Source organism: Patiria miniata, unplaced genomic scaffold (assembly GCF_015706575.1).
Source record: "Patiria miniata isolate m_02_andy unplaced genomic scaffold, ASM1570657v1 HiC_scaffold_9, whole genome shotgun sequence".
Classification (NCBI taxonomy): Eukaryota; Metazoa; Echinodermata; class Asteroidea; order Valvatida; family Asterinidae; genus Patiria; species Patiria miniata.
The window spans coordinates 24,544,423-24,563,065 of NW_024037076.1; the positions used below are offsets into that span (position 1 = coordinate 24,544,423).

General features: G+C 43.5%; 2 protein-coding genes across 2 annotated transcripts; one reads left to right on the plus strand and one right to left on the minus strand.

Annotated features, from left to right (window-relative positions):
- Positions 1-1,082: 1,082 nt before the first annotated feature.
- On the minus strand, positions 1,083-5,584 carry LOC119720818 (hyaluronidase-1-like). Its single transcript, XM_038190675.1, is given in 3 exon segments — positions 1,083-2,910; positions 3,579-4,178; positions 5,033-5,584. Coding segments are annotated over 3 exon segments (1,614 nt in total). The 5' UTR covers positions 5,567-5,584; the 3' UTR covers positions 1,083-2,430.
- On the plus strand, positions 5,564-16,733 carry LOC119720819 (hyaluronidase-1-like). Its single transcript, XM_038190676.1, has 4 exons — positions 5,564-5,631; positions 13,545-13,908; positions 14,191-14,766; positions 14,928-16,733. Exons 2-4 carry the CDS (start codon positions 13,546-13,548, stop codon positions 15,321-15,323), a joined length of 1,335 nt encoding a protein of 444 aa, XP_038046604.1. The 5' UTR covers positions 5,564-5,631; position 13,545; the 3' UTR covers positions 15,324-16,733.
- Positions 16,734-18,643: the final 1,910 nt, after the last annotated feature.

The window sequence follows — 18,643 nt, forward strand, 5'->3', positions numbered from 1 at the left end:
GTACACGCACTGTTCATCGCGATATTCCTAACTGCCGAGGTTTGTCTGCACTTGTCTCCCGCTTGCGTGTTGCCGCCGGCGCACTGCTTCCCTAAATCACAGAACCAGGTATGCCATCTTATACAAATCTCTATGTAAATACCGCCACCTAATTTATACGGCGTACAACCCTGGACTTCCTTAAGAAAATAAGAGAGGACAAAAAATCCCTTCAAGTCCCGCGTCTCTGAGCTAAGATGTATATTTATCCTTCTCCCTAAAACAAATCAAGGTTTGAAATACGGCTCTCGGTATCGTTTGACTGGAATTGGGGGAGGGGGGGGATAAAATGGAACCGCTGGGATGTAGGCCTGGTGCACGCGAGGTTGGTGGAAATTGGGTCAAATATGCCGAGGTATATAAATGAGGAACAAGAAAAATATCTAATAAGTGGAATTTTAAGGGAAAAAATGGAGGGGGATCATCTTTGAACAGATTCGTAACAGTGATTTAGCATGATTGAAGCAGTATACTAAAATACCTCTTTGGGTGTACTGTAGGAATTTACCCCGAAGATTACACAGTGGGTTTGATTGAGTTCTGGGATTTTGATTATACATGTATAGGGATGTAATAATATTTATGACTGATATATTTTTTTGCCTGAAATTTGTGGTCTGAGGAAAAGTATGGAAACATGTATGGTGCAACATGTTATTTACATTATGAATATGGCCTGAAATCAGGCAATGGGTGGATGACGTGCATCCATGGAATACAAATATATTATCTTTTATTTTTTTATATTTTTTTTTGGGGGGGGGAGTAGGCCTGTGATGAAAATGTCCAACATGTGTGCAAACTAAACGCTAAATCCATTTGCGAATGTTTGTACATTTCTTGCACACCGTCAGGCTGCTGCAGTAGACCTATGTTTTAGTACTCATAATCCAACTTAGTATAGTATTTGACCCATTGAGAATTATATGCTTGCTTCCTATTAAAAACCATTATAGAACCTTATTATTTAAAAAAAAATGGTATTTTGGGGGAACTCGGCAATCATAACACTTGGAAAACACTTGAAACGTTAAGAACAAGTATAGAAAGACTTAATTCATTTGTTTATTACATTAATTCCCCACATTACACATATGCAAATTGGTCACATTCTGGAGTTGACAATCGGAAGTAAGTGGCTTTTTTATTTAAAGGAGAATTTAATTTCATTATTTCTTTATTTCAAAAAACAAATCTCCAACATATTTCCAGCAAACATTTAATGCGTCCGTATATATCAACACTCACGCGTGTCTTTGCAAGACAGCCGCTTTGTGTGTCTTGGCCACGGCGAGAAAAGTGGTCGGAGGGATTTCTCTCCGAGACGCTTGAGCGGGCACAGCGTCTTGAAGACGGGGCACGCCACGGGCGGCGAGATTCCTTTTCGCCCGCTGCTGGAGACAATCATACCCATGACGTCTGTCAACGGGAGAGGGAGAAAGCTATATGAATATCGCCGGATTCATTCCCTACTTTGTATCCTTTCATTGGTGTGTGACTCGGAGCGAATCGAACGAGCTGGATACACGGTGACTATTATCCTTGCAGTGTCGGGTAATAATTGTCAGAGTCGACTAATGGAATCGGCAGGCGTGACAAAGTGTGATTTTATATCGCTGAGATTTATTGAATGAAGGTCTGTAAAGCAGCGCCCATGTACAAGTCATTTGATACCAATGAATATTAATCAACGGACCCGCGTACATCCACTCCGTCACCGTTATGATCTTAGCTATAACGTAGAGGCGCGCGCGGCCGCACATTCTGCACCACACGGTAAAGTTTTACATGCACATGCATATCGTCACCGTTTTCACGAAGAGGCGAATTTAGTATTTCACTGTCTGAACAAACAGTCGAGATAATCGCGTTTAAAGTTGGTCCTTTTTCATTTGACAATTTGAAACTTGAAGATGCATAAAATATGCAAGATGTAGGTATCAGAGGAAAGAAGAGCTTCTACTCTATGGTCTATAGTTGTTCTTAAAAAAGTTACAATAAAAAGATCAAAAACGCCCTCTCTCCGCTAATTCAATGTCAACGTAACAACCGTGACCACCACAACCACAAAATTGGCATCAAAAGGGTCTTGGAACCCAAACATACTTTGAAACAATTTGACACGTTGTATTGACACGCATGCGTGGCAACAATGAAGAATTACTTAAGTTAGTTTTGTTCCACATGCAGAAGTTATTTTGTTACTTGTCTTTTTGCATTGTCTAAACATTGTATTTTCTAGGTTAATGTGGACAAAAAAATCTGTGTAATGACTGGCACAATATACTGGCATTATATACTAGATGACATCCTGGTTACATTTCACTTTTCACTTCACATGTCTTCCCTTCCCATGCACCATCGACCAGAACACTCGTCTAGATTGCGAGCTCACAAATCTGGGGCGAGAAACGCGGAGACGTAATTCCCGACTTTTGGTCTCATTTCGGTTACATTCGACTTTTTCATATTACAATTCTCCCCTTTCCATCCGTCATAACAACGGCAAGAGCACTTCTCTGTGACACTTGAATTGCGAGCCAACTCGGAGATCTCCGCCTTCATTCTTCTTTGACGTCTAGTCTCCAAGGGCGCCCTCTCTTTCCCGTTACCCTCCATGTCAAAAGAGGGCGCCGTTTTGGTACAGGTCAAGATTTCCCCTACGCACCTGCCGTGTCCGCTGCACAGTGACTGGCCGCAATGTGAGGCAGCATCGGTCGTAGTCTTGACCAGTGGACCCAGGGCGGTGGCGATGTATTGCTGGAGCTCAAGACAATTCTCCTTGGTCTTGGTGTCATCAGCGGATACCCATATCACTACTCCAGACACGCCCATCTCCGCGCTCAACAAGATGGTGTCTCGCAGATGCTCCTGCATTACCATAAAAAGGGAAGAAATTACAAACATGTTTCTGTTGGCGCTATGTACACATGCACATGTATTACAAATGATGCTGCTTCTGCTGTAGTTAGGCTAATGTACCTATACACGGAGTGCATACATGTTTTGGTTTGTTATTTGGGGGGTTTGTTGGTTTGTTGGGGTGTTTGTTTGTTTGTTTTTGTTTGTTTGTTTTGTTTTGTTTTGTTTTGTATTTGTTGGGGTGTTGGGGGTGTTTGTTTGTTTGTTTTTTGTTTTTGGTTTTCTTCGTTCATTTTCTTTTCATTTATATATTTTTATTTGCATTGTATTCTATTTATTTTCTGTGTAGACATTTCAAGCTTGGGTAGGCAGGCCTTAGGGATACATTGTTTAAGTACACTTTTGTTTACCCTGGCCGGTTTGAAATGTTATTTTGTTCTTGTTTCCGTCCCTCTATCTCCTCTCCCCTGTCAAACTGTCCACCCTCCCTTCCCTCCCCCCCCCCTTCCAACCCATTCCTACTCGTATCAGTCTTTAATTAGTCTTGTCTGGTCATACTTTTCAATTTCTATTTTTTGTTTACTTTCTGATTTATATTTGCTTTGTCATTGTACTTTTGTTCATTTGTTGGCCGAATAAATAATAATAATAATAATAATAAACAAAGTACATAATACCGTGGTTAGAAACAGATCTGTTTCTGTATACTGGTATCGACAATAGCTGAACACCGGAGTCAGTTGATTCTTGGAGTTGTTCCGAACTAGGAAAGCTTCACTAAGAACAGCCTGAACATACGGGACAGGGTCATTTATCACATAGGGTTCGGAACTTTTCAGGTAAATTTAGGGATACAGAGCTGCCACTCGGTCGTACAACCAGCGCATTTGGTTGCTGGCTTGTATTCCAACTTGGGCACAAGTTTCAGTGGTATTCTCGTAAAAGCAGTAGGGGAAATGGTAAAAACCCCAGAGGGCGTTTGGCCGCAGTTGCCTTGCCAACAAAATGGTGGATTCAAACAGAGATTTGGCGGCTTGCTCAAATTCCAGTCTGGCGACCTGCTCCACGAGCGTGTTTTCCCAGTCAGGGTGGCGGCTTCGCACCAGACTAATGGACATGTTCCTGTACATTTCCCGTAGAGTTCCGTTGCGGTTAGCGTCCCACACTGGTTGCCAGTACTCCCAGTCAATCACAGCAAGCCCACTGTAATGTACATACGGGATCTTTGTGATGATGTCAGTGACGGATTTCTCCAAGTGTGACGTCAAGTTCATCAACTGAAAAAAATATGAGGAGTCGTTATTATAATAAAAAAATCGGTTATAGTATTAGACACAGCAACAGTTTTGGCATTCCCTCGGTGTAGCAACCTTGCGTCTGATAGTGATTAGATGCAGACATTTTAGCAATTTCAGTTGGATAAGCACACCAGATCATTTTTCTAATAAGAAGCACCTGCATGGTAGTTGATTGATTGAAAGTCAGTTTCAAATTTTAAGTACATGATCCCTAAGTCCCTTTAAACTTGTGGGGTGCTGTGGTCCAATGGTGACGGTGTTCGATTCGTGTGCTGTGGTACATGGGTTCGAATCCTGACCACGGGAACATGGTCTTGCACTTTACAATTATTGCTTCGTCCTTCGGATGGGATGTGAAGCCGTAGGTTCCGTGTGTTGTGTAATGCACGTTAAAGAACCCAGTAACACTCATCGCTAAGACAAAGGGGTTTGCCCCGGTGTTTCTGGCAATGGCTGCAATATGCGCCGCAGCACTTTGTAAACCATTATATTTGGTGCTATATATGGGTCTCATATTTCTCATCAACTTTATTTACCTTCTTTAATAATAGACAAAATCTCCAGTGCCTCGAGTACCTAATTGTTGGTAGATACGTGCGCTATATAAGACTCCGGTATTATTTGAAATTCATCTTTTTTTTGTTCTATATTTTGAATTTTGAATAAGTTTCACAAGTCTTGTGGAAGTTACAAGCGCGTTTTCACTCAAGTACAATGAATCTTCACACTTTAAAAATCAGAGAGAATCCTGATCAACTAAATTTGGATTTTAATCTCAACATTGAAATCAACTATTCTTTAATTCACATGAGCGGTCTGAATAACCGACTCACCTGCGGCAAGCCACCATTGAAGACGACGCCATTTTTAACGAACGGATACAGACCCATCGTTTCATTGTAGAAGATCACGGAATTGTCAGGTCCGTTTGCGATGCCATACGCCGTCAAATTGAGATTAATCCCGAACTGTTCCCGGCACCTGTCGTATAAAGGATCGTTCCAGACGGCAACGAAAGGCTTATCGTTGATCCTCCTTACGGTGGGATGAGTCGCCCCACTCGCCCCCTTGAAATCGGAAGGCATGATTGTCCCCGTACAACCAATTAGAAGGACGCACAGGTGGATGACAACTGACAGAAACTCTGCCATGCTTCCAGCTACTTGTAAAATTACACTGGAACGTTCTGGTATTGGGCCTGCATTTATCGGCGCGAACTTGACGTTATCCACTATCCAACAGACAGAGCCTAATAACACGTCAGCATTGTTGTTTAATATGTGCTTCTGTGTAATAACATCCACTTTTCCAACATCCGTTTCCGTAGAAGTAGTTCGACAGAATCGAAAGAAACTCCGACCATGCATGGAGGAATGCTCCGACACTACTTGGTCGTTGGAGTACTATAGGTGTCGGCCCTTGCCCTATCCACGTTAGTTTGCGACCTCCTTATTTTGAACATGAAGATAAGTGTACGTGAAAACTGTAGATTGATAAACAGATATCGAAATAAACACAATCGAAACTAATGCTCTGAGCACAATTCCAGGCAGGAAGTAAGATGGCCCTGACCCCTGACCTTAAAAGAAAGCTCGATTGGGAAAGCCAACGTATATCATGTACAGTGATGCGTTAGACATGTGTCTATGACCAGAGACTCGTTTCCAGTCCCTCCGTTGTCGTATTTTGAATGTGCGGACTTTCGTCATTCAACCTCTATCCTCTGATACATTATATTATTGTGGCGGGAATATCTGTGACCCGATCCGTAGTCCCTTTACCCAGACAACCTAGCTTAGGATCAGTACCCCAGCAGCCGGGAATGCAGGCCCGTTTGGATGGAAATATACCGCCCTATACGCGTAGCAGCACTCACCCACGCCCCTCAACCTCAAAGATGGACAAGGACAGACAATTAAGTACACAACAGTCAATGACCTCAATTACTGCTTGATTTATTTACACAGAATCAATGTCATAGGATGGACCTCTCGTAAATTATAATGTTAGCCTCTAATAAGTAATTGGTCTCCGAGCCTCTCAATTATCTCTGTAGGGGTAGCCTCGCATTAGCCGCTACGGTATTAAGGCAGTGCTGGGCAGCACGGCGATGCCTGGCTGGGGATAGCCTCTGAATCCTGGGTAAGAACCGTACGCCTCTAGCGTTCCTGTGCGCCTCCACTCTCCCGCCCTCCACCGTTTCCAGTCGCGAGCCTTCCTCGAGGCGGCGGGTAGATGAGCGCGCCCTTCCGGCTCCGTCACGTTACAATCGGCAGATCGCTGTATGTCGCTCCGCCTCCAGTAGCCTCCGCGGACTCCGTGCCTCCTTATGCCAGCCTTACTCCACCGCACCACCCAGCACGCCGTCAGCGCGCGTAATAGCGTGAGCTCTTATGAGGGCTGTGTCTCCGTCTGCGTCTACATGTACGTCCCTCTAGCAACTGCCCCGCGGCCTCTTATATAGGGGCCTGCAGCCGCTAGCGCGCCCTCTTTAGACTCTGCCGCTATAGTAATTTTCGCCACAAAGCCTCCTTCTTAGCATGAACGTCCTCGTTCATAACAGCTAAAGACCTGAGATTCAAAGCAAATTACTATAAAAGTCCTTATATAACTTTTAATCAAAACGACGACCAGGTCCATAACTTCAAAAGGTCGGCGCCTCTTTATACATGCGCCGTATAAAATAGTTTCCTATACAGTTTTATTAAAGTTTATAGACTAATAAGTAAGCTATACTTATTAGTCTATAAACTTTAATAAAACTGTATAGGAAACTTTATGAAACCTTTTTGGCAAACGTTAAAGAAAACTTTATATAAACTTTATAGAAAACTCTTTTTAAAACTTAAAGAAATGGTTGCTTTGATAAACGAGCCTAACTCATAGGAAACCGTACGAACATGTTGCCTCTGTACTCTTCGGATGCGCTGTTACTTCTTGAGGAAATCTTGGTCGAACTGGACATCGTATACCCTCTCCAACCGCGGCTCACGAACTTCACACACCCCTGGAACTCAACGGTGGTCGATACCTCCTTCACCCGGGCAACCTTGCCTCTCAGTACCCCTTCCAGAGGTGTCACGTGGATTGGGCCCAGATCCTCTCGGATGTGCGCAGCTGCTGCGTTATTGGGCGCTGAGTAGTTTGGCTGGCGGTTCCTTCTGTGCCTCCAGTTCGCGTTGAGTTGGTCGCTTCTCTCCAGTGGTTGTTCGTCAATGTCGTCTTTCTGATTGGGTATACGTAGCGCCTTTGCCCATGTCCCAGCATCTCCAAGATCCTTCACCTTCCGTCCATCCGGTCTCTTTAACACCGTACCGTCTGATCTCCCTTGACTTGTTTTCCCCATCCTCACGTCGCCTCTGTTCCCGCTCTCTCGGTCATTACGTCTTCCTTACTTTGTTTAACCCGCCTCTTCCATTGTTTGGTCTATCTGTTGTTATATGGCATGCTGAACGACATCCTCCGCGGCGTCCTCCAGCGCCCTATATTTTCCAGTGCTGAACTTGGACCCATTCCTTTGAGCCTCAATCTTCTCGAAGTTTTCAGTTGCTAAGGCTGCCCGTATCGCCTCATCAAGTGTGGAAGGGTTGGCCCGGAATACCCCCCTTGAATAGACTGACTAGCTATCGCATCAGAGAAGTGTCCTCTTGCAAGGCGGTCCCTTGCGGTTTCCGTAAACTCCGGGTACGAAAATGACGCCAATTCACGTACCGCCTGGCCGAGCTCCCGTATGGTGTCCTTCGGCTTCTGCCTCCTATTCCTTAACTCCAGGAGGAAATTGTCTGCGCGCTCTCCAGGTCCAAAACGCCCATCCAAAAAGCTTGAGAAGTTCGCTGTATGAATGCCTCTTCTTCTCTCCGTCCCCATGGTGAAGAAGTATCTTTAGTGCCGGACCCTGGAGGCTCGCCGACAGAAACACCGCCGCCTCCTCGTCATCCCATCTATTGGCTATTTTACATGACTCAAAGTGTTCCTTGTATTCTATCCACGGTTGTTTATCTCCGAAGCGGTCTGGGACTATCCTTGGGCGACCCGAGCTCTTAGTCAGCCTCTCTTGTAACTGCTTCTCACCGATTATTTTTTGATCTCGTTTGAGAGGCCATGGTGTCTCCTTATTAGAGGCTCCTGCGCCTCCTATTTCACGAGCTGGCTCCTCACTTTTCTCTAGTTCACTTATGACCTCCACTGGCTTCGGTAACTCCACGATTGCCTCCACAGGTGGCGTTGTGTCTCCTCTAATGTCAGTAGATTGTGCCTGTGGCATCCAAGACTTATTCTTCTTCATGATACTCCTCGGAGGCGTCCAGTTACCTCCAGTAGCTTCCTGCCGTATTTTCTGCACCTGGGAAATGGAGGCAAGTCCAGTGTGTACACCTGAATCCAGCGAAGTCCCCTGACTTGTGCTCTTCCAAGCATCCTCTAGTCGAGATATCCTACTCAATAGTTTCTCTATTGTAGCCTCCTGGCGTGAACTCTCCTCCATTGAACGCTGGAGCTCATCCTCCTTTCCCTGGAGGTCCACTCGGAGACTGTCAACCTCCTCCTGAAGTTCCTTAGCAGTCTGGTCTGTCATTATTAGTTTGTGTCTTCGTCTTATTTAAATTAAGTCTGATCTATTTGAGGCGTCCTATCTATTAATAATTGTCATCGCCTCCCCAAGGATGAGAACGTGGGCAAATGGTAGCTAGGCGTATAATCCCACTTCTGACACCATTTGTGGCGGGAATATCTGTGACCCGATCCGTAGTCCCTTTACCCAGACAACCTAGCTTAGGATCAGTACCCCAGCAGCCGGGAATGCAGGCCCGTTTGGATGGAAATATACCGCCCTATACGCGTAGCAGCACTCACCCACGCCCCTCAACCTCAAAGATGGACAAGGACAGACAATTAAGTACACAACAGTCAATGACTTCAATTACTGCTTGATTTATTTACACAGAATCAATGTCATAGGATGGACCTCTCGTAAATTATAATGTTAGCCTCTAATAAGTAATTGGTCTCCGAGCCTCTCAATTATCTCTGTAGGGGTAGCCTCGCATTAGCCGCTACGGTATTAAGGCAGTGCTGGGCAGCACGGCGATGCCTGGCTGGGGATAGCCTCTGAATCCCGGGTAAGAACCGTACGCCTCTAGCGTTCCTGTGCGCCTCCACTCTCCCGCCCTCCACCGTTTCCAGTCGCGAGCCTTCCTCGAGGCGGCGGGTAGATGAGCGCGCCCTTCCGGCTCCGTCACGTTACAATCGGCAGATCGCTGTATGTCGCTCCGCCTCCAGTAGCCTCCGCGGACTACGTGCCTCCTTATGCCAGCCTTACTCCACCCATGCCCCACCGCACCACCCAGCACGCCGTCAGCGCGCGTAATAGCGTGAGCTCTTATGAGGGCTGTGTCTCCGTCTGCGTCTACATGTACGTCCCTCTAGCAACTGCCCCGCGGCCTCTTATATAGGGGCCCGCAGCCGCTAGCGCGCCCTCTTTAGACTCTGCCGCTATAGTAATTTTCGCCACATTATCATGAATCAGTTATGACAGGTGCAAAATTCGCTCTTCGCTCCTACCCCCCCCCCCCCCCCGCCTCGAGTGGCCGTTTATTGTATTTAAAAGTCCATTGGAAAGCGAATAGCGGTAGTTATTGTGTATAATGTGGCCATGATATACGTTTTGAACAGCGCCCCATGGGAAGATGGTGCCCCCCCCCCCCCCCCACCCCACCCACCCACCCACCCAATATTTGATTTTACGGAAGGCGGGGGTGTCCGGTTTCAGCACTGATGCAAATTTTTGGGCGCCCATCCATTGTAACCTCAAGCCCCCCCCCCCCTCCCAACACACGCTCCGGCCCTAGGATGAGAACCCTGGCTACGCCGCTGATTGTTACTGTTAGGGATTACGCATTTACGTGAAACAGACCCATAATGCAGCATAGAACATGGTTCGGTAGATAGTAGCCTATATTTTTGTATGGTACAAAGCGTGCGACTGGTATGTGGAAAATAAAAGAGTTCGTTGCGTGCAGAAGATGTGTTTCATATATATTACGCTACGTAACAGCAGACTAAAAAACGTGAAGGCTACCCACACGGACACATAATACACTCCGCTCAACATAATATAATACACTCAGCGACCAACAACTACAGCCATCTATGTGCGGACAGGGCTTTAGCGACATCAACATTCTTCAACTCTGAGGCTCAGATACTGGCTAGGAGGTATTTGCCCCTCACACTAGACTAGCAGTTTCCGGGAAGTCTTCTATTCATTGTGGTAAGCCTCGGCAGTTGCGAGCAAAACTTTTATTAATTTAGTATAAGCCTTGGCAGTAGCAGGCAACCCTTTTTTTCTTCTTAAGCCTCGGTAGAGGCAGGCCAACTTTATCACTAAATAACCTCGGCAAGTGCGTGGTAGAAATGGCTCTTCCTTGCGCAATGTTTTTACTATGGGTCTTATTATTGACGCCATGCGACAATAATACGACCGATAGTAAACGAGAGCAATTACAGCCATGCTTGTACAACATATAGTAGCCCTACAAACAGGGCTGTTAATGGCTCTCTTTTAACATGGGTCTTATTATTTGCGCTATACATGGACAAGAAAACTAAGTGTAGCCCAGCCAAAAAATGAAATAGCGCCCTCTTGTGTTCACACTGGATGCAGTCTGAAAAAGCATGATCACAACTGTCATGGAGGTGTCACGCCCCAACTATCGCATCGGTCCCAACTATAGTTGGGCCTGTCCCAACTATAGTTGGGCCTGTCCCAACTGTAGTTCCACAGTTGGGTGGCCCAACTATAGTTGGGCCTGTCCCAACTATAGTTGGGACGGTCCCAACTGTAAGACTGTTGGGCTGGCCCATCTATAGTTGGGCCACTCCGATCTTTTTATTTTACGGTGTCCCAACTATAGTTTACATTGATGTACAACTGTAAAACGTTCCCTACAGCTCTAATACACGTCTGACTTTACTGGGGACCACTGAAATTAGTTATTGATGGGGCGAATCTATAGTTGATGGGCCACTCCAATCTTTTTATTTTGCGGTCCCAACTATAGTGTACATTGTTGTACGATTGTAAAACATTCCCTACAACTCTAATACACATCTGACTTTACTTGGGACCAATGAAATTATCTATGGGTGGGGACCATCTGTAGTTGGGCCACTGCAATATTTTCATTTGGCGGTCCCAACTATAGTTTACATTGATGTACGACGACTATAAAACATTCCCTACAGCTCTGTTACATACTGTCCGACTTTACTTGGGACCTTTGACATTAGCTATGGGTGGGGCCCATCTATAGTTGGCCGGCCATGGCAATCTTTGAATTTTGCAAAATGTTGCTGGACAATCAACCCAGCAGCTGGACAATTAACTCATCCAACTAGGCAGTACCACGTGACCGGCCAGCCTTGCGGCATGCATGCACGACGAATACACGGTGCCAGCGCCGCGGAACATTTAATCCAACAAGATTTATCAAGCATGAAGCATCCGGCGCAACTCCAGTCCTAACTATAGTTGGGCCGACCCAACTGCCGCACTATAGTTGGGACAGTCCCAACTATAGTTGGGACCGATGCGATAGTTGGGGCGTGACAGAGGCATCCATGTTTTCTTCATGTTCTGCTGCAATCGGCATGTAAAACGGGCCCAAAACGCTAAGGCTCAATTCGACAGATGAAATAGTCCTGTTGAAACTGTTGGCTCTCAGGTAAAGCTAAACCTTTTGTAATTTTCATAATACATGATAGTAAAGATTTAGTTGAGAACCACATGTGCTCATTGTACATGTATATGATTCATATGCAATGCTAGTGTGTTATATGCAAAATAAGCAGATAAGAGTGGTTCAGAGTAATAAGATTTAATTATGTAGGGGATATTAAGCAGACTATTTAGGTTAATTTTGATCTTTTAGTACACTGTTTTGGACTTGTTCAGGATGCAAATGAAGCTTGGGGGGATGCAAATGAAGCTTGGGGGATCTCTAGGAAAGTGTGTGTAGATAATGTCCTGTTTTAGGGGATATGCATGTGCTTACATAATTAGCTTATAGATGGGGTATTCTTACATCATCCTTTGGGTTAGATATGTACTATTATGATTTATAAATTGTTTGCGGTTAGGTGACAGCTAAGATGCTTATGGGCTAAAAACCAAGACAATTGTGTTCATATTCTTTTATAAAATGTTTATTTTTGTCATAAATTGCTTTATATTGTAAGATAAGTTTTAGAGCTGACCGAAGATTTATTGCCTTGGTCGGTATCAAAATTTACAATTGTGGATGACAACTTCTGTCACGTCTTGTTAAATTTTGAACTTGACAACCTGTTTACTGGAGCCCAAGTCAATTATATTGATTACTCCATGGAGCCTTGGGTAAACGGTAAAATTAGCTATGCCTAAGCTATATTGATAATTGAAATTGTTATCGAAGTATAGCAACATTTGAAGTTGTTTGCAAAGTAGCATGTATACTATATGTCTGCATGGTTTTCTTTGAATCTCAGGTTTGGATCATCAGATTCAGCTCTCAGTTTTTGCTGAGTCCCTGCTCTCAGGTTCTGCTCAGCTGAGACGCAGTCCGCTCTCCGTTCCCGACTCACATCACAGCCGTCAGGTGACGAGCTGCATGAAGTGCAGGCCCTGGTCAGAGTGCCCCTGATCTGGACCATCTTCAGAGAGATTAACCTGTTGAGGGAGAGTTCTTCCCCAGTCGATGGTACAGAGACAGTCTACGGTGGATTCCGTTCTCCAAGGAGCAGTACACCTGGACTGGAACTAGAGCACGCGTGCAAATATCCTTTGGAACTGTCTGTTCCTTGTTAGTGGAACACAGAGCGAGGACAGAGACAGAAAATCCAGGATCCTGGTTCGCATTATGTACATGTACATGTTTTATTAAAGTTGAGCGCTCATTTTTTTCTTGTTGTTCTTAAAAAGCTTAAATCTGTATTCATTCGGTCTAAGTAGTTTAATCCGATTAATCAAAAGTAATTTGTTGTTCAGAAATCCGTGTTGAATTAAAGTGTTGAATCAAAACGAAACAGATAGAAGTCTTTGTGACACTGGTAGTTTGTTTATGTGGGTTACATAAACATGGAAATAAATAATCGACTGCAAATGAATTGACACAAACGAAATGAATGACATAGAAAGATGGCGAAACCGCTTGAGGAAACGAAGATGATAAATGAAACAGGGTCGACAAAAATGATCTGCATAAACCTGTCTTCTCTAAGAACTAATATCTAGAAAAATGATATCAAATCATCGTAAGGCTTTGAACTTATCATCATTGTGAAATCTGTATTTTCTTCTCAATAACCCAGAATGAAGATGAAGTGTCTTGCACAGTGGTTGCTGCTTGTCTTGGCAACAGGCAACATTTGTGAGGTAACGCCTCTAACTCCCAGAGGCGGAATGGCAGGTCTCCAGGGACTCTTCCCCAGAAAGGAGCCTGGCGCGAGCCCCCTTCCACCACCACTAGCCGACCGCGCATTCACGGCTGTGTGGAACGTCAGAAACTCTGATCGCTGCCTGACAAAGTTTGGTATCGACCTGGACTTGGGCTCCAACGGCATCCAGACGAACTCTCCAACAGGAAATGACGTCATGGTGTACTTCAACCACGAAGATCTTGGATCATACCCATACATCGACCATGGCCAGTTTGTCAATGGAGGGCTCCCCCAGGTTAATAAACTCTTCTAAGTCAACAATAAAAATTCCCTAAAGTGGGGTTCAGGACGGATACCTTCGCCGTGCGCGGCTATCTGGTGATGGCTTGTGTTTAATACCCCTGGCACAAGGCCCCCTGGGGGAGGGGTGAGTAAAGTACGTGAACTAAACACACTTGGCATTTGAATACAATAGCTTCTCGAGAAACGAAGTTGCTATCCAGTGTTTTCCTGATTTTCACTCTCTTCACATACAAGAAGCGGACATGGATGATTTGTTTTATTTGAATCATTTCAGCTTGTCAACATGACAACTCATCTCGAGAAGGCAACAGTTGATATCCTGAAAACCATCCCGGACGCGAACTACTCTGGCCTGGCTCTCATCGACTGGGAGTTCTGGAAACCCGTGAGTATAAGGAACAAAGTGTACCTTTCCGAGTCGGTGGCGCTGGTGCGCCGTCGTCACCCGTCGTGGGACCAGGGGACCGTCGAGGCAACGGCCAAGACAGAGTTCGAGGAGGCGGCAAGGTCCCTGTACGAAGGCACGGTGCTACTAGCCCATCAGCTACGACCGAAGGCACTGTTTGGCTTCTATCGCTTCCCGTACTGCGACAACCACGCAGACGCTCGGTACTGCAATCAGGCGTCAGTGCTCTCCAACGATCAAATGTCTTGGCTGGTTGATGCCTCACCAACCCTCTACCCGTCCATTTACATGCAGGAGGAGGACACTCGGACAGACACTGCTGTCTACATCGACACCATCCTTCAAGAAGCTCTGAGAGTCAGACAGAACTCCAAGGACCCCATCAAGCCGATGTTCAGTTATATCGCCCTCAACTACTCCCACACCGGTCTAAACCTCAACTTGGTAAGTATTTACATCAACACGTTTCTGAATGATGAACTAGATGTTTTCGTACACCGCGTCTGTATTTTCTCTAATACACTTGTGTGCATATTTTCACCAACGCATTGATAGTAACAGCAATAAATGCAAACATTCAATTAGTTTTAAACTCCGTCTTCTAGGAGGATATGTACAACTCAATCCTGCTGCCTGCTGAGCAAGGCCTGGCAGGTGTGGTCTTCTGGGGCGACAACAATGACACCAGCAACCGAGCAGCCTGCCTGGGTCTTCAAAAAGACGTCAAATTAGCCCTTGGCCCATTGGTTCTGAAAACAACCCAAGCAGCAGCGCGGTGTTCTGCCTCTCTTTGCAGCGGACACGGCAGGTGTGTGGGGAAGATTCTAGAATGCATCCCTCATCAGAAGGACATCTCAGGGGCGCCCTCTGGTGTTACTAAAGGCAGGATCTTTAGCTTTGGTGCAAAGAAGTCTTCAAAATGTCGGTGTCAGTGCTATGATGGATGGGGCGGACCGAACTGCAGTATCGTTGCTTACTCACCTGCAGTGCAATTACTTTAGTATATTAATAAAACAGGTGTTCCGTTAAATTCCAACCTGTTTCCAAACGTGTATGAGGAATGCTAGTTTTCAATATGATATAATACAATTATTGTTGTGTACGAGTAATCTGTTACACGGTGTTTTTTTAATGTAAACTTTTCAAACAGGTCTGCTCTGATTTTACAAGGAGCTGTCAGTTCACCTTAACTTAACTAAATTAACTTAGTTTTCTGTTTGCGATTTGTATTTAAAAGTGTCACAGTGTCATTAAGACAGTATTAACCACAAGCATTAACCATTAAAGTTGCTTTTTCAAAATTTCAATTTTCATTTCCCAGCGAAATGGAAAGGAATATTATAGGCCTATCTGTAACAGATAAATTTGCTTGTTTGCTTTTGCAGGCCTTTACACAGTTTTTAAAAAATATATTTTAATTGGCGCGCTCAAGTGCAGAAAATGCGCACAACTATTCAGAACGAATTAGGAGCGTCTCGCTCCTAATTCAAAAGTTGAAATTAAGTGATTGATTACTGGTCATGGGCCGCGATTTTTGTTCGTGCGATGTCTCATTGGTAAGCTCATAACTAATGTAATGCTAGAAAAGTATCAATTGAACTTGTAAGTCTATTTTTCAACGGGTGCCACACCCAAAAAGCACGTGTACCCAACTTTAACAATCACCTGTTTCGATGTCCATTTCCGGATTCCACCACCTCTACAAGATTGTTCTTGTAGTTTTGTCAGGTGGATTATGTCCAGTAAAATTGGTTGGCAATGCAACAAGATGATGGATCGTCAAAGATGGAATCCACTGGAGAGCAGTCAACCGTTCCTCTCTTAATTTGTGAATTTTAGTTGCAAGGATCCTGCAGCCTTCTGGCATTGTCATGAGCGCATTCTCATAATTTTGAAACCATTGAAATTGCAGAGCAATTTACAGTTGCAATTCCCTATCAAAAATGTCAAAGAGATTAGGTAGCTGATAAAACATAATAATAATAATAATAGACCTTTAAATATTTGGATTCGTGGTTAATAACCTTTTCCACAACCCGCGATAGCAATGTCGAAGTAAATATATACACTTTTTTGTAAAGAGACGGATTTTTTTATACATGGGAAAAGGAATTGTGTAATGTAAAAGAAAGATTGCCTTTAACAATGAATTGTAACAACAATTTTATTGACAATGAATTGTAAGAGGCTCTATTCCTGAATGAATTTTGCAACCCTAACAAAATTGAAATATACAGTGTGTGTCAAAAAAATTGCAAACAAAATATACCGGGATGCCAGACGTAGAATGTAAGACCAACATAGATAATATAGGTATGGTTTGATAGATACACATTTCCACATTAAAATGAGACATCAAATGTCCAAATCTGTTACTTTTTGACAGAGTTATGAGTAATTTTCCAAGAGAGGTCAAATTGACCATGGGAGCAAGTTCTCGATTTTAGGCATTGGGACAAAGGTAGCCTAATTGCCTTTGTGTTGATAATTGCCTGGCCTACAAACAGGTGTTAAGCGAGTCAAACACAATTCTAAACACTTATCTTGCTATCAGTTTGTAAACATGTTCACATGCTAAACATTTTATAGCATGAGGTGATAGCAAGAAAGTGTTAAGAATTGTGTTTACTCGCTAAACACGTTTTTTTGTTGAGTTTTTCTTTGGCAGGCGCGTTTGTGGGTCACAAGGCCCGCGTTGGATCGACATTGTGGACCACAATAGTTGCATGTGTATGTTGTACGGTCTGTCATGGTATGTGCAGTCAACCGTATAGCATCAGGGGTAATGAATTATAACCGTGGCACGTTCAATGTCATACAATAACGTGAAAAAGAGGGTGGAGTTATATTAGGGTCATATCAGGGTCAGGTACAAAGCTACGGAAATACAAACACTGGTGCAAGATTGGCGAATTGAAAGCTTTTTCGTTATTCGAATTTTTGTGTTGGTGATTTTTGTTTCAAATAAACAATATTTTCTAATGGATCTTTTAAGTCAACAGTAAATTTACTATTACGTTATTCTTTCGCAGAATAAACCAGAATAGGCGTGTAATAAATAGACAGCTGTGATTGTACTTGTGATGAGATATTCGGTACATAAATACCAGCATGACAACGATTTGTTTGGTTCGGCGATCCGGAGGGTGTGTGTTCACCGAGAAGGCTCTCGATTATATACTTATATATCTACGATTTACCATTCTAAATCACAAAATGTACTGCATTGCTTACACAAACTTCGCACACCCACCTTTCGATCGCTGTTTTTTCCCTTTCTTTTCGGGATTTAGAAACTATTCGATTGTGCCCGTCCATGTATTTGTTTAATTAGTATTAAGGCCTACAACCTACAGTCTTATTGAAAAGGGTCATTGGCATCATTGTAACCAATTTTGCTTTTGAAACATTATTGTGGACGTCAAGCGGTCACTAAATTCAACAAATTCGATGTTACTTCAATGTAGTAGATACTATACTCGCAATTATGGAGACATTCAAAAGACAGTCTTATAGGGCCCATGAAATGCCTTTCAAACAACTGGACAAACAGAACTTACAACAAAAAGTAAGGGAAAGACAGAAACAGGACAGACAAGACTAACAAAACATCAAATTACAATAAATTATTATATTTGCAGCCCAGATAAAACAGAAATACAGGGTGAGTCAAAAAAAAAAAGCGGAACCCAAACCCCCAAAATTATATTTCCTATTTAAAAAAATATGTAGCACCAAAAATAATAAGGAGTGGAAAAGCCAATTTCAGAAGGTACTTTTAGATGAAAAAATTACTGAAATTGGTCAATCCGTTTAGAAAATATCACCATTTATATACAACGACCCTATAAAACCTGTCTCGTCAAAAAAAAAATGGGATTTCAAGAAAAAAACGCGTCTTCGCAATTGTCTTCAAACATCACCAGCGATAAAATCTCAGTTTAAACGTTAAAAATATTCAACAGAATCCCTTTGAAGGCCCATCCTTTAAAAAAAAAGGAGATTTTATAAATCAATCAGGGTTGTTAATAAAGATATTGTGTACTACAGTTGGTGACAGTTGTTTAAACAAGTATTCTGTGTCATTTTCTTTGTTGTTCCAAACAGTCAAAACACACAATGAATGGATTTTTGGACGAGACAGGTTTTAGGGTCACTGTGTTTAAATGGCGATATTCTTTGAACGGATTGAGCAATTTCAGATTTTTTTTCATCTAAAAATAGCTTAGGAAATTTGCTTTCCAGTCATTATTATTTTTGGTGCTACATATTTTTTTAAATATGAAATACATTTTATGGGGTTTGGGTTCCGCTTTTTTTT

Coding starts and splice junctions, on each gene's coding strand:
- LOC119720819 (XM_038190676.1), top strand. CDS start 13,546: ATGAAGATGAAGTGTCTTGCACAGTGGTTGCTGCTTGTCTTGGCAACA. Junction 13,909..14,190: donor TCAATGGAGGGCTCCCCCAG/GTTAATAAACTC, acceptor GAATCATTTCAG/CTTGTCAACATGACAACTCA. Junction 14,767..14,927: donor CCGGTCTAAACCTCAACTTG/GTAAGTATTTAC, acceptor TCCGTCTTCTAG/GAGGATATGTACAACTCAAT.